The 15271-nt window shown below is 37.9% G+C and overlaps 1 protein-coding gene across 6 annotated transcripts in view; it reads left to right on the top strand.

Annotated features, from left to right (window-relative positions):
* The window catches only part of Nrxn1 (neurexin 1), a 1063094-nt gene that overhangs the window by 1028454 nt on the left and 19369 nt on the right, over positions 1-15271 (top strand). For 3 of the 6 annotated variants that reach the window (XM_050146062.1, XM_050146065.1, XM_050146067.1), the window contains one exon: positions 6829-6907. In XM_050146062.1, coding sequence (XP_050002019.1) covers positions 6829-6907 — 79 coding nt within the window. Of the gene's footprint in view, positions 1-6828; positions 6917-15271 lie in introns of all 6 variants that reach the window. The other 3 variants (XM_050146063.1, XM_050146064.1, XM_050146066.1) reach the window with 1 other exon arrangement.

Genomic DNA, 15271 nt, shown 5'->3' on the forward strand with positions numbered 1-15271 from the left:
AGGTGAATTATTATGATTCCTGTATATAAATACTTAGATCTGTAGCCATATTCATACATATAATATAGGTGTATAATAAATTTGTGTGTATGAGCATGTGCATGTGCAAATATACAAATACATGTGCTTAGAATACACAAAGTAATTCAAGACAATGGACATTATTTATGAGACCAGAAATGAGACTTGGATTTTGAACTAAGATCTGGGCAACACTGGTCAAACTCGTAGATAGTAAATGTAGGTGCTTTAGCACTGCCAGATCCTCACTACACATTGATAAGACAGTGTGGACCATGAGAGTGAAATAGTCGAGTTAGAAGCTGAGCACGTCAGTACAGCTAGAACCAGTGAAAGATGGATTCTCCTGGTAGCAAACAAAACACCATTATGATATCTGGGATAGATAATGCCTACTCTCCATCACTGACCAATGATTTTCTTTGGTTAGATTTTTTTTTCAAATACAGACATATTTGGGGATCGTGACTGATGACCGTATTTATATTCAACTGATAAATTCCAATAAAATCAGAATGAGAACTTTCTAGTAAGCAATCATTGTTTCTAGCCGTATCCCTAACACTTGCTGTTCCAATAACTCATGTCTAGAGTATGTTAAAGAAAAACTAGCACTACTTATAAGCCATCAGTTCCTTTTGTTTAAACCAAGGATGCAATAAAGGATAACTTGACAGATTTCTAGTGATGATTGAGAAACAAAAAAAATATCACATTAGCAATTATGTTATGAAGACAGGAGTAAGTAAGAAAAACTTTGGAAGTTGAATGAATTTTCATTAAAGGTTTAGTGGGAAAAATAGTATATGTTGGTATTGCTATTCAAGTAGATTAAAAGACAGTAAAGATTCAATAATTCACTTTTTTGCCCTCTGTGCCAAGAATTTGGTTACATGTTTATGTTCAAAGAGTTCTTAGAAAAACATTAAACTGCAAGATTAGAACAAGTAAATAAATAATTTTCTGGATTTACTTAAAAACAATAGGGATTACAGAACCACCTCAATGGGCACATTCTGCTCTTCAAGAGGACTCAGGGAAATTGCCAGTACCAAAGGGACAGCTCACAATTGCCTGTAACTCCAGCTCTAAGGCTTTCTTCTGCCCTCCATGGGAATCAAGCACACATTTGATAATATATGCATTCATACAGACAAACAACTTATTTTCATAAAATGGGAAAATTAAAATTTTAAAACATAGAAGTAAAAAATAAAACAACACATGTGCTGAGATAAAGATTTTTATAATAGGACTTTCAAAAGTAGAAGTCTAGAGTTTATATTTTTCTCCCCTTAGTGTGTTTGTTTTTTCTGCTTGATCCCCTCCCAAAGAATAAAACAGCTGCTTATGTGTATCCTGGTATATGTAACTCTTTTTTTTTTAATGATTGTAGTGATTTCTTTTTCATACTGGGATATTTCTCCCTCTGCCATATTTTCACTTGTTTTAAATTACTTTTATCATGCATCTTTGTAAGCTCCTTTAAATCAATGGCTTGGAGAGGGTGGATACATGTGTGCATGGATGTGTGGTTGAATGGATAGGTGTCTGGAGTAAGAGATAATTACCTTTTACTGGAGGTAAAGATACTCTCATTAATGAGACATATAATTGTGGTTATGTTTTAGTATTTTTCTGGTTCCAGATTCCTTACATAATATGAAAAGCTTATATGAATGATTACTAAAGTCTGTCTCAGTATAAGAAAATCTGTGAATACTCAGTACTTGTTTTGTTTCTTGTCATGTTACATGCCCACAGTGAAATCAAGGATTTTAGAATTCTGTTGACTGAAGCTATCCACCGCTGGCATGCTACAGTAATAAATTATGTTTTGGCCTCATTACCAAAAAGGATTTTCGGTTTAACCTGTGTGACTAATTAGTCCATTCATTCTCAATAATGGGGCTAGAGATTCATTTTAACACCATCAAAAGCCTCAATTTACATTTGTAAACATCTGTCAGCATTTAATTTGGAAAAAACGTAAATTGCTTCAAAAAGTGAATTGTCAACAATCAAAACAAATAAAACGGGGACATTGGATTACCATTCTCTAGTTTCTCTTCCTTCACCTGTGTTTCACTACCAGTAAGATGTGAAGGTCTTACACCCCCAAATTCTGATAATTGAGAAATATATATTTTGAGATACCGTTCTGGTCCTCCAAATATTCTTTCACTAAAACTGGAAATACAATATGAGAAGAAAAGCCAACAGTAGTTCAAGGAAATAATAAAAGAGATGTGTCGTTTTATTTAAAAGCAATAATTTAGTTTCAAATTTTCTTACACCTCCTTTCTTCCTTGAAGGTTTTATCGCATTATAAAATTAGCTGAAATGGTGATACCTGTTTATTAGGCAGGAGTCCAATGTTGTTTTCTCTTCCCAACAATGCTCTGGCTGCAATGTTATGCACATGTGTCCACACTGCCTGAGTTCTGCCTGTCAAGACCACTAGTGTCAAGTGGTAATGTGAGTAAGTCTCCTCACCATGCTGGGGCCTTGCTACTCAGTCCCACTTTGACTGTTCTGAAATCATCGCCTACATTTTAAGCAGCTGAAAAATTCTTGGGGAAAATTGAATAGCTTTCAAGTCTGTCTTCACCCCAGGCAGAGAGATGATTTGTGGTCAGTTTTTTGTAATTGCCTCGGGTATCAATTGGAAAAGAACATTAAAGAAATGGGAAAGCTGGCTATTTTCAGAGGTGTGTAAGCTTTGTCCTAAATATTCATGAATGGCGAAGTTCCCATATTCAAACTGGGTAAATGAATATGCACATGGGTAGGTTCTGGTTGTCGTTGTTGTTTTAGCAAGTACTTCTATGACACAAATAGCAGCAGCTCTTCCATTTACATTTTAGGTTTATGTAGATGCATGTGTATATGTGTATATATGTATGATATACAGAAGAATAAACTATTGCAGTTTGGAAAGAGCGTTTAGATTCAAGTTTAGGAATCAATAAGGTATCTGGACTACACACTTGGAATTTTTCCTTTTTCTCACAAGCATGTTTATTGTTCTGGTTGGCGTTTCATGTACGTGTCTTTACTGACATGGACCAGCACTCCGCATTAACTCGCACCATGAACATGACATCTAAAAATATTGTTCTTTTTAGCAGAGATGCCAAACCTGTTCATTCACTCACCATCTAGCTTTTTAACCACAAACGCATTTGACCTATGTGGGTTTTCTTTTTTTTTGGGGGGGGGAAGGGGGGTAAGTCAAGTAGCATATATACTGCAAATGATGGGGTGAGGAAAACTCCCTGTGAAAAGGAGAGTCAGTGTCCTTATAGTTTGTAAACCATCAAGTAGTCTCCCCTGGTGCCCTTAACTTTTAGGTAAACTGGGCTCGTGGCTCCTGACTACATTTCCCCCTAGTCCTATACATATGTGTTCACGTGCAGAACATGATAGATTAGGTTTTGATTATTTCTCACATTCTTTCCATGTTGCTCTGACTAAAGGTATGGAGGCCTAGTTTTTGTGGACTTTTGAAAAAGCAATAGAAGTTTGCCATGCTCAGACACAGCCATCTCACTATGAGGGAGCGTCAGCATGACTCTTTGACCTGTGACCTGTGAGTGGTTAAATGCACAGTTAGGGCATTTATCTAAATGGACTGCTACTGCTGCATAAGCTAGGACTTTCGCTAGGTAGCTCTTCTGGCTCTTACAGTGGGTTGACTCTGAAAAAGGTTATAAACATCAAGCAAAAGACTACTAAAGAACAGAATTGATTAATGTGACAGATCTGAGGTTTTTAATACCACACTCTCAACAGTAAGTTAGTTACAGAGAGGGAGCTCAAAGCATAGTGAACTAAATTTCAATTACACCACTTTGGCTAGAAAACTGTTTGTTTAAATAAACCTCCTGAATGAAACTTGAGGGGTTTTTCTCTCCTTCCTTGAGCTGCTTCCTGAATTTTCATACCATGGAGATTTCAGTAGAAGAATCTATTAATTCAAGAATTCCACTCACCAAAGGATCACCTGTTTTAAGTTTTTAATGATATGTATATATTATATATCTATTTTTATATAAACAATCAAGAATATACATGCACTATAGCAGTACATTGAAACCTAAAAATCTATTTTTATAAAGGAGGCATATTTGTCTGGTGATTTATTTTACTGTAAGGGAGCTCCACGAGATACTATTATATGACTTTGGATTGTACGTAGAGTGTTTTATGAAAAGTGACACTGAGACAATTACAACATTTTCTGTTTAAAAAATGGAATTATCCCTAAAGAAAATAGCTAAATTACCTAAGAAATTACCTAAATTACCTAAGCAACTAGCCTGCATAGAACAGTGTCTAACGACCTGTACATAGGTAGTCATGAAGTCATTTTCATAAGCAATCCTCCTAATTTATACTTGTTTGCTTAAGTAACGATTTGAACTGAGACTATAGACAGAAGCTTAAATATTACCGAACATAACTCTCAAATTTTAATATATTTGCTAACATGAATCTCCCATTTGAAAATAATTTGTATGTATAATTTTTCCTTAAAAATTTGAAACTATACTACTTATAAATATAGTTCAAAGTGATTTAATTAAAACAGTTCCATCTTTATGAACTATTAAAATTGTGTTGATAATGTTGAAAATTTTATTAACACAATGGAATCATATTATAAGTGCTTCCCATGTGTGGGTTTGTTTCTTAAAATCAATGTATATTACACTCATTTTATTCAGATAAGAAAAATAAAGTATAGTCAATGATTATATTTTAATAGCAGGGTTCCCTAATTTTAGCACTTTTGATAATTCTTGCTGAATGAGTCATAAAGTGTATATTAGACCATTTCACAGCACCCCAAGTTTTCTAATGAATAGATACCCATTGTAACAGCCCAGCACCAATATCCCAGCAGTTACAACCTCATATATCTCCAGATATCACCAAATGTCCCTCCAGATGCAGGAGGAGATGTAGAAGCAATATCACTATTGGGATGAGAACAACTGATCTAAAGAATATGTTCATTTCTTCCTCCCCTTATCAAGAGCATTGCAATAGAGACAGTTATTGGTTGCATGGATACATTTAACATTCCTCATAAAAATGTAAACTTTTCTTGTAACTGCGATTATTAATTTAATTTTGATTATATTGAAAGAATTCTCATTCTGAGTAAAGATGAGAGCTTCCTGCTAAATGTTGGCCCTAGGAAAAAGCCCACTCTCTACTCTGGGATATAGTGGATTAATTGCACAGAAGGATGCCTAATTCAGTCTCACGATACCATATCACCCATATGGGTGCTATTCGGCAAGATGAACTTGTGCTAAAAGCCCAACGGGTCTTTGGTGAAATTCATGTCAATGAGAGATAAAATGCTGTTCACACCACTGCCTGATGCCTTTCTCTGTGAACAACTATGCTTCCATAAAATCTGGTATTTTGAAATTCTTTCTTTAAAATAACATGGGGGTGGGGAGTGCATTAATCCAGAAACTCTTAAGAATTAAGAGCACAACAAAATGAACCCGTGCCCACATTCTGCTTGAAGACTTGTTTTGATTTCAAGGTATATTGCAAAGAACCAACAAGGGAAAAGAATCTGCTTTATGGACAAAAGACTCTGGGTTTGAAAGATTTTTAAACCTTATTAGGCATTGAAGTCCCTCCCTCCTTGTCTCCAGTTTTCCTAAAATTGATTTTAAATCTTTATCTCTGACAATACTGTGACTCCTAATGACTTTAGCTCATGCTGTGTTAGTCCAGTTCCCGTTAAATGACGACATCGGTTTGCTCTCAAGCATCTTCTGAGTCGCCGAAATCTCCTGAACATTCTGCAAATGTGATTTGCCCCATGGATTTGATCTGTTTTACCTTAGCATCAGCCCAATCTGATGTAAACCTTCACAAATTCCATGCAGTAACTCCTCTGAGTTTATTACTGCACGTAAGTGGCAGTAAAGAGCAACCTTTGATGCTTGCCAGTGTGTTGATTATGTTCCTAACTGCTAGGATTTACACACTCTGGTTTTTATTACAGCGACAGTTATCTTTTTTGGCTGTAAGTGCAGCGAAGCAACTATAATGTCACGGAGGAAATGGTCACCGTTTCCCAGCCAATTCTGCACACACGTTTTATTTACTATGAAACCTTGGTGATGGAAAGCACAATGAGAAAACAGCACCTACTGTCGGAACATTGTAAAAAATGATATTTGAGTATAAAATTTTAAAGATATATTAAATGAACTATATTTGCTTCATTTTGCATCTAAAAATACATGTAATTTTCTATCTAATCTGTGTTTCCCAATGATGACAAGCAACAACATCTCAATGATTTATTGAACTACCTGTTCACAAATTTATCAAGCGCTATGGCTGTTCTGCTTCAAGAAGCCAAGCACAAGTACGCATAAAGCCTACTGATGCATATATTGTAGCTCTCCCGGGCTATAATCAGTCTCAAATTGTCTGTTTCTGCCAGGATATTTTAAACATCTGCGTGCTCCCGTATGTAGTGTCTCATCATAGCTGGATCGTCAGGTGTCTACTAGTTACAGATCACCATTTCCGTGTCCACATGTCAATAAGTTGTAATCAAGACCTGTTGTACATGGAGATATTTCCATGAGAGGTCTTAAACGTGTTTGTGAGTGTAAGCTCTGTGTCTCATGTCCATGGAAGGAAAATAATGAATTTAGCTTCTCAGTCTGTAATGTAAACACAACTGTGTTGAACTTGTAAATGAGACAGAGACTATCTCTTATGACACTTTAAATTAACCTGCCTACTGTGATTCCTTTGCAGACCTCAGATGATATCCTTGTGGCCTCAGCCGAGTGTCCCAGCGATGATGAGGATATTGACCCCTGTGAGCCGAGCTCAGGTGGGTTAGGTTAGTCAATTTTTTTCTTACTTTTTTGCCTTTCTTTGTTGCATGTTATATTCCTTAGAAGAGAAGCGCTCTTGTATATCAAGCCCTACCTTGGGCTACCGCATTGTAAAAGGGTTTACTCTTCAGTGAGTTTTTAGTTGGACATGGGGAGGTATTTGCTGGTAATTTGGAAGGCAAAGGCAGGAGAATGAGGATTTCAAAGCTATCCTGTACTGCATAGCGAGGTGAAGTCCAGACTGGACTGTAAGAGACTCTGTCTCAAAATTATAAATCAACCAAACAATGCCAAACAAAAGTTTTATCCAATACTCTTTTACTTTTTAGTTGCATAAATTTTCTCACTTTAAAAATGTTGTAAACCCAAACAACTAAGAACAGATACTTTTGAAAAAACAGGAGAGTACTCACATTGCGGGTGGTGCCATCTCTGGGCTGGTGGTTCTGGGTTCTGTAAGAAAGCAGGCTGAGCACTACTGAGAACTCAAGAACAATGGCATTTTTTTTTTCGAGACAGGGTTTCTCTGTGGTTTTGGAGCCTGTCCTGGAACTAGCTCTGTAGACCAGGCTGGTCTCGAACTCACAGAGATCCGCCTGCCTCTGCCTCCTGAGTGCTGGGATTAAAGGTGTGCGCCACCACCGCCGGCCTGGCAATGGGTTTGTGGGAGCCTAGGCAGTTTGGATGCTCACCCTACTAGGCCTGGATGGAGGTGGGTGGTCCTTGGACGTCCCACAGGGCAGGGAAACTTGATTGCTCTTTGGGCTAACGAGGGAGGGAGGGGGACTTGATTGGGGGAGGGGAAGGGGGAGGGAAATGGGAGGCAGTGGCAGGGAAGAATCAGAAATCTTTAATAAATAAATAAAAATTAACAAAAAAAAAAAAAACAGGAGAGAGGGGAGTTGCACAAATGGGCTATTTACTGTTCACCTTCCAGCAGTTCCCACAGGCATTTTTTTTTTTTTTATGTTGTTTAGAATGAACTTTCCCTATGGTCATCTGTCATACAACAGGAAAGCTAAAATTGTTAAGTGAATTGTGAAAAATCATTTGGCCTTTGTACTAAAAAACATTCCCATAATTCAGTCCGCCAGAAAGCTATCTTAAGAGATATATTTTTGAATTTTGGAAGTTGGCACATTTTAATGATAGCAAAACAGCAGGAACCACCCTTCATGGGTTTAACAGAGAAAGCTTTGAACCTTGCTGTGTTTCCCTAAAGCCCAAGCTGTGTTTTACTCACAGGTGAAGCCTAGTTTTTCTTAGAGACGTGTTTGCATCTCACGGGGTGAGGATAATGTACCTTTGTGTCTATGCAGCCCTTATGCTGTTAAACGGAGACAGTGGACCCTAAAATGGACTGAATCACAGTCTGTGCTCCCCACCAAATATTTACAATGCTAGATGCATGGCCAGTAGTTCTCTTTCGAACTCCTAGTGTGTGTTAATGAAATGACTGCAGGAGTTGTAATCTGTCCACTGTCTGCTAGCTCATGACTTTCATAGATCTTACCTAGAACTCCAGGAAAATTTGTCTCAATAAAATAATTAGTTTGTATTTTTGTAAAGACATATATGCCATTTGAAAGTTAGTCCACTCTAATTTTTAAATATGAAATGTTTAGGGATACATAGGCTGTACCTCCTTTTGAGTACCACTTACACTGTGGTCACTACCATATGCAGGTTCACAGGACTAGCTGCCAGTAAAGTGGGGTGTGACCCAGTCCTTTCTCAGCTGGAGCTGTTTCTGGAGATTGTCTGGGCTGCTTCAATCCTCCTTCTCAGCAAGTCACCTCCCATAGGACTTTAGGCCCCAAAATAGTCCGACACATGTAACTCTTCCCTCTCTGGTGACCATTTACTCAATTCTAATTCCTTGATCTCTATCAGTTTCTCGTGGTTGTACCACTGGGCCATTATCATGGGCTGCAAAATTAAGACCTTGCCATTATTTTAATGATTTTTTTCAGTGTTCTATGCTGATTAAACAGTGCAGGTCGTCATCATCATCATCATCATCACAATTGTCATTTATCTCACCGCTGAATCTTCCATTACTCCAATAACAAACTGAATTTTGTGTGTTTGTAAGAGTTTGATTTTTGTTTTTATCATTTTGAAGACGGCTGTCTTCCTCAGCTTTTACACATTATTTCAGTGGGAATGAGAGCTGCCTAAGTGCTGACTAATGGTAGCACTTGCTGGTTTTCCTCGGGCTGCATCCCTCTTCTATCTAGTACTGGCGATCATCCTCTTTAGACAGAGCCCTTGCCTTAAGTACCAAGTAAATCCAGTGTGAGGACTTTAATTGCACTTCAAATTGTCACTTTGTCTTCTTCTTGAGCAAAATGCTCCAATTACTCTAGCCCTGCTTACAGGTCCTATTAAACAATCCCTAGCAACTACTCTATGGTCTCTGATTTTTGTGGGTACAGTAGATCTAGGAACACAAAGAGAAAAAAAGATGGAGTACTGGAAAGAGGATGATAACCTTTCATTTTTCCCTTCTTTGTGTTTAATTTTAAAAAATGTGCATGTGTGTGTGTTTCTGATTGTGAATTTGTGAACGGAAATGCAGGTGTTCAGAGACACCAGAGACATCAGATGCCCCTGAAGCTTATTGTGTGAATGCCATGTATTAAATATGGGTCCTTTGCAAGAGCAGTACATGTTATTCTTCAACACTGTGCCATCCTCCAGCTCTTCTTCCTTCTTTCATTCACTTGACATGTGCTATTTTGTTAAATGTCTAAAACAACAAGAAGCACATAGCATCTTGTCAATAGCTGTGTTCCAGATTGTCTTGCTGTCCTCTCTTCTTCATGAATTTAATGATTATCTAAAGAACCTGGGGTACCTATCTACTCCTAACTTGCCATTGTGTAGCATATCATAAAATGGCAGGGTGAAGCAGGAACCTGTAAGAATGCATCTCTCCAAGGAGCACTGATTTATATAAGTATGTAAATTTATATGCTTTTCTTTTCTTTTTTATATGCTTTTCTAATACACTGTCTGCTGCCCAAAATACAAGTTGCAGAACTACTATTCTATTCAATAAAAACCATGTGTGTGTGTCTGTCTGTCAGTGTGTGCCCGTGGAAGCCAGAGCTCCATGCTTTGTCATTCTCTGCCTTATTCCATTGAGACAGAGTCTCACATCGAACCTGGAGCTTGCAGTACATATAGTCTAGCCTGGCTGGTTAAGAGTTTCTGGGATCTGCTTGTCTCTGTCCCCCCAGCATTGAGATACAGATATTCAAGGCCATTTCATAATTTTATTTATTATTGTTTTCTTCTGAAGCAGGGTCTGACTATATATATAACCCTGGCTGGTCTGGAGCTTGTGTAGACCAGGGTGTTCTAGAACTCACAGTCTGCCTCTATCTTGGGAATCCTGAGATTAAAGGTGTAAATCATACATCCAGTGTTTGGAACCCCCTTTTTAACGTGGGTACTAGGAATGGGTGCTAGGGATTTGACCCGAGATCCTCATGCATGCACAGCAAACTTTTTTTACCCAACGGAGCCAACTCCCTTGCTGTCACTTGCATGGTCTTGCTTGCGTGAGCCTGGTTTATTTAACTTTCTATCTTGCATTGTTTCCTCTGTTGCTCCTTATTTTTCTGCTCATCAATTCTTGTTAGAGTACATAGGTACTTTAAAGCAGATTCTGTGAGATATGTGAGATCACTGACTATCAGCTGTTCTCATGGCCTTCCCTGTCCTACTGACTGTAGTATTCCGTCAAAGGCTTCTCTTTTTATATTGCATTTTCTAATTTTTTTTTCTATTGCGTTTACAACATTAAGAAAGACTTTCCCATTCAACTGTCTGATTCCCTTTCCGTTTCTTCTTTAATGTTTCGTGTAATATTCTGCCCTTAGCCAGATGATATAACTTCTATAATAGCATTAATTAAAATTTTCAATTTATATAATTTTTCTTCTTTCCAGTTATTATTTAAGGAAGGCAGTCTGTTATCTTGATCTTGTTTGAATCTGTCTGAATATTGTTTCCTTTTGAGATTCTGCTTCTACAGGTTTTGTTGATAACTGTATCATTTCCTCGTGTCTCTTTTCCCATTGTCTTAATTTTAACATAAGATAACATTGGTAAAATTTGTGTTTGCTATCCCTACACATTGGTTATTGTGAGACATATCTAGGTAAAAATTGTTTCACATATAAGCAATTCAAACTTTGGGAACCCAGGCCTTTGGATACTAACAGGCGGAGGTAGATATTTAGAGACTGCAATTGTGTCCAACATCCGTCAGTAATTCCCTAAGCTAGTGAAAACAGCTATGTCTCAAGTCCACAATCAGCTACCAAGCACTTTTTCTGTGTAGTTTCCTCTACCTGAATAATTATGTACGAAAGTTTTCTAATCACACAGACCACTACCCCTTTGTCACATACACATCTTCAAAAAAGAAGTTTTTCACTGAAACTGTATAACCTTTCATATCTAGATGCCTTCCTTTGTAAAGATACTGAAAAAAACAGACATGGAAAGCAAGCCTCTTCTTGAACACTAGCAAATTATACCTTTTATTAAGTGTTGGATAAATTTGAATTGCTGTGTGACTCTACGGGGGAGTTGTGTATTTAGTTATTAATTTCATCATTGTTCAGATATTACCAATTCATTATGTGAATCCACTCCCCTGGGAACTCTGGGAGAAAAAACACAATGTATACCTTGATTCCTGTCTCTAGGACTATTTTTCGTCCTATTTTATAAGATACCCTACATCCTGTACCGTTTAAAATTCTTTTTCTTCTAATTTTCAAGTCCTTCATTTCAGACATTAAAATATCACCCATCTTTTAAGAGGCATCTCCAGCATCGAAGTGAATGTGTTTAAGGTAATTACTGCAATGACTCGAATAAACTCGAGCACAAATGGCAGCTTTTCTTTTCTTCTCCAATTCATTTCTATAAACGTAATATCCAAGCTATTTTTTCCCCTTTACATAATGCTGTTACTTTTTTTGCCTGAAAATTGATGGGCAACTGATGAAACCACTCAGGCTCCTTGCTGGGAAGAGAGCATGTTGAAACTAGATCAGGGACAACCCCCTGGGTGGGAACACATGGAACTCAATTACAGTTGATTCTAGCCACACTGTCCTGTTCAGAATTGGATGATAGCTCCACACTGGTACAGTGAGGTTTTAGAATACCGCAGGCGATGCAGGAGAGCTAACTGAATCCCATCTCCAAAGTTAGGAGCATCACCCCCACACTGGTCACAGGCCATCACTGTCCAAAACTGCCCTTTTTATGATGCATGAACACTGACAGATGGGTGACCTTCAATGTGGGCTTCCTTTGAAACAAACAAGCAGAAAATCACTTGCACCTACTGTGCTTTTCCCTTAGTCAAGACATGCTTTTTGGAAAGGCCGGATAATGGGCGGGAAGTATGTGGCTTGTTCTAATATATGTTTTTGAGTGGTCCCTGTAATTACTATTTTTATTATACTATAGGTATGTAAGTATACATATTCCTGTGTCTCTTTTACAAACTAAGCATTTGTGAACCAGGTTTCTCTGACACCATTTATTCTGCATTTGCTTAGTAAACTGAGGGAAAGTCAACACTGCACTCACCTACATTCTCAGATGGTACCCATCCATCTCTCTGATGTTCCCTCTCTTGAACAGAACTTTCTGCATACCCTTGAAGAAATTGGGAAAGTGCGATTTCCATGCTGATAGTTAAGACATTCAATGAAAATAATGACCTTTTATTTTTGGTGTGGAAGTTTCCTGGTGAATAAATTAATTTATCCTCCCTCACAAAAAAAAAAAAAAAAAAAAAAAAAGAAAAAAAATAGCTTCCTCCTTCCTTCAACGTAGTTAGAAAATCCTCTTATATCTACAATGGTGAGGATAGCATGTCAAATCTCTTTGTATTTAAGGATAAATAGCTGATTAAGTGGAAGACTTTTTGACTAAGTAAACCATTGTTGCACTAGAAAAAAAGAAAAGCCCCTTAAATAACAAGATTAGTCTTCATCTATCTGTATGTGTGTGCTCTCTCGCCGTGTGTGTGTGTGTGTGTGTGTGTGTGTGTGTGATCTCTTCTGGTTTCTGGTTTGTCTGAGGCAATGGAGGTTTGCTGTTGTCAGCCCAGATACTGTAAACATACTTTTCTTGGACATCAGCTACATTTCATGCTTCAGGGCTCAGGTATATAAGTAATGACGGATTACAAATATCTTTTAGATTTAGTGAAGATAGATCCTACGCTTATCATTGCTTTTAGTCCTTACAAACATTATTCTATTTCTCATTTTAATGAAACTGTCACAGAAATTGCTAGTGGAGTAATACTGCAGCTCTCACAATTTCACTTGAGAGAAAATGGGTTTTTGGTTTCTTGAAATGCAGATTGTTCCTCTAAAATTTAGGAATCTCACAAATATAGAATTAGCTTTTAAGACATTCATTTAAATAATTTGCTGGAATAAATTTAAATTTGATGGCAAAAGGTCCTTCACATGTATTACTATTCATTAGAGAAAATTTGCTACAATTACTATGCAATTTTGAGTGGTTTTCCAGTGTGCTATTTTGAGAAAAGATCAAAGGATTTCTATTGAACGGATCCCATTAACCATTAGGAATAAAAATATGTATATTGAACAAGCTTCATCTTTTCATTAAATAAGTAATCTCAACCATTTAAAGGAATATATCATTTATTAGACTATATTTTTGAGACTGATTAGAAGATAATTTTGTTCCTCATTTAAATTTGGGTTATTTATTATGTAATTATTCAAAAGTGAGTCTAATAGCCAACACAACGCTCTTGAAATGGAGGATTCAGAGCTACAGTCAGAAAGATAACATAATGAATGTTCCATTTTGGGGAAGAGCATCTCCTCAGTTCCCCGGGGCTTGGTCTGCATGGAGGCCCCGTCACCTTGTACGTAGGTGGCTGAAGTTGGATGAATGCTATCAGCATACAGTATTCTGGCTTGGGACTTCATTGTTGGTTTGCTTGCTTGACTTTCTTGGGTTTTGTGCCATATATAAATTTAATTCTCTAGAATACTAGGATAAAGTTTATAGAATATGGTCAAAAAAGAGGAAAGACACGTATGTCGTTCTTAATCTCCTTCCCTTTCCCCTTCCTTTTCCCCTCCAGTCCTCCTGCTTTTCCTACTCTTCCTTCCTTCCCTGGTGGGGACCAGACTGCAGCCCTCTGACATTGGCAACTGCTCTACCCCTGAGCTACATCCCCACCTTCTAGCATCCTTACTTTTCTAAACTTACCAGCTGGAACGAAAATTTACATTGAAGAAAGCTAAACTGCAAAGAAAACTTATTTCAAATTACTGTTGCAAGAGAATGGGGTTAGAAATCATGGGGTGGGGCAAGAAGGCAGAGTTTTTAAGAGAAGATATTTTTAAAAAAAAAGGATGACTGTTTTCTCCTCAGCAAGGTTAAAGCCTAAAAGCATGGGGCTGGCTCCTCCCTTCCCAGGAGAAAACTGGAGAATGAGGGCATTATCTGCCTTGATGCTGACATTACAAAGGGATGGTTCTCAGTCTTTCAGTTAAAGAGAAGGGGCTTAAAACTGGAGAGAAGCTTTAAAAATATTTACATATCAAGCAACCAGACAAAAAGTATTTAGAATTACAAGTGTTCCATGAAAAGCAATGTTAGAAAGCTTCAGTTAAATTGTTCGGGTTTGGCAGCACCAATTTGCGATAGACATGTTACCAGAGAAATTAGAGTCCCCTCTCAGGTTCTCTGTCACATTCGTAGAAGAACCACCCTCAGGGATAATTTTATTAGAGTTGAAAAAAGAAGCCAAGGACAGGCAAGGTTCCTGAAAGAGGGAGACAGAGATGAGGAAGAAGAAACTGAATTTCCGTCAGCCACAAGGAAAGAAGGGCTTGGAGTGGTTGGTGGAGCTTCAGAGAAAAGAAGAGAAACTCCCAAATACCAAAAGTACCATGCAAAACCTAAGTAAGTTCTGCCAACATCTGAAGGAGTCAGAAAAGAAGGGGGCTTAAGAAAAGCCGGTAAGCTTAAATCACCCCACACAACAGCAGCTCCAGAGGTGGCTGTGAAGATTTTTCTTCCTGATAAACCTCTCTGCCAATCCAGTAATGCAAATCAGACCAAATCAAACTAAATTAGAAAAAGCCAAAGTTTAATGGATGCCGGTGCTCCCGGGTGGCCCTCCTAGAAAACACAGAGAGAGGAAATGAGAACCAGGCCGACCACAGGTTGGGGCTCTGGAGGGGCAGTTTAAGTACCCTGTGGAAGGGGTCTTGACTCTCCCTGGGGAGGGGTTACCAATTGGCAGATTTTTTCGGAGGTGGAGTCTG

The sequence above is a fragment of the Alexandromys fortis genome, unplaced genomic scaffold (assembly GCF_014885135.2).
Source record: "Alexandromys fortis isolate MF-2015 unplaced genomic scaffold, M_Fortis_MF-2015_v1.1 scaffold_42, whole genome shotgun sequence".
Lineage (NCBI taxonomy): Eukaryota > Metazoa > Chordata > Mammalia > Rodentia > Cricetidae > Alexandromys > Alexandromys fortis.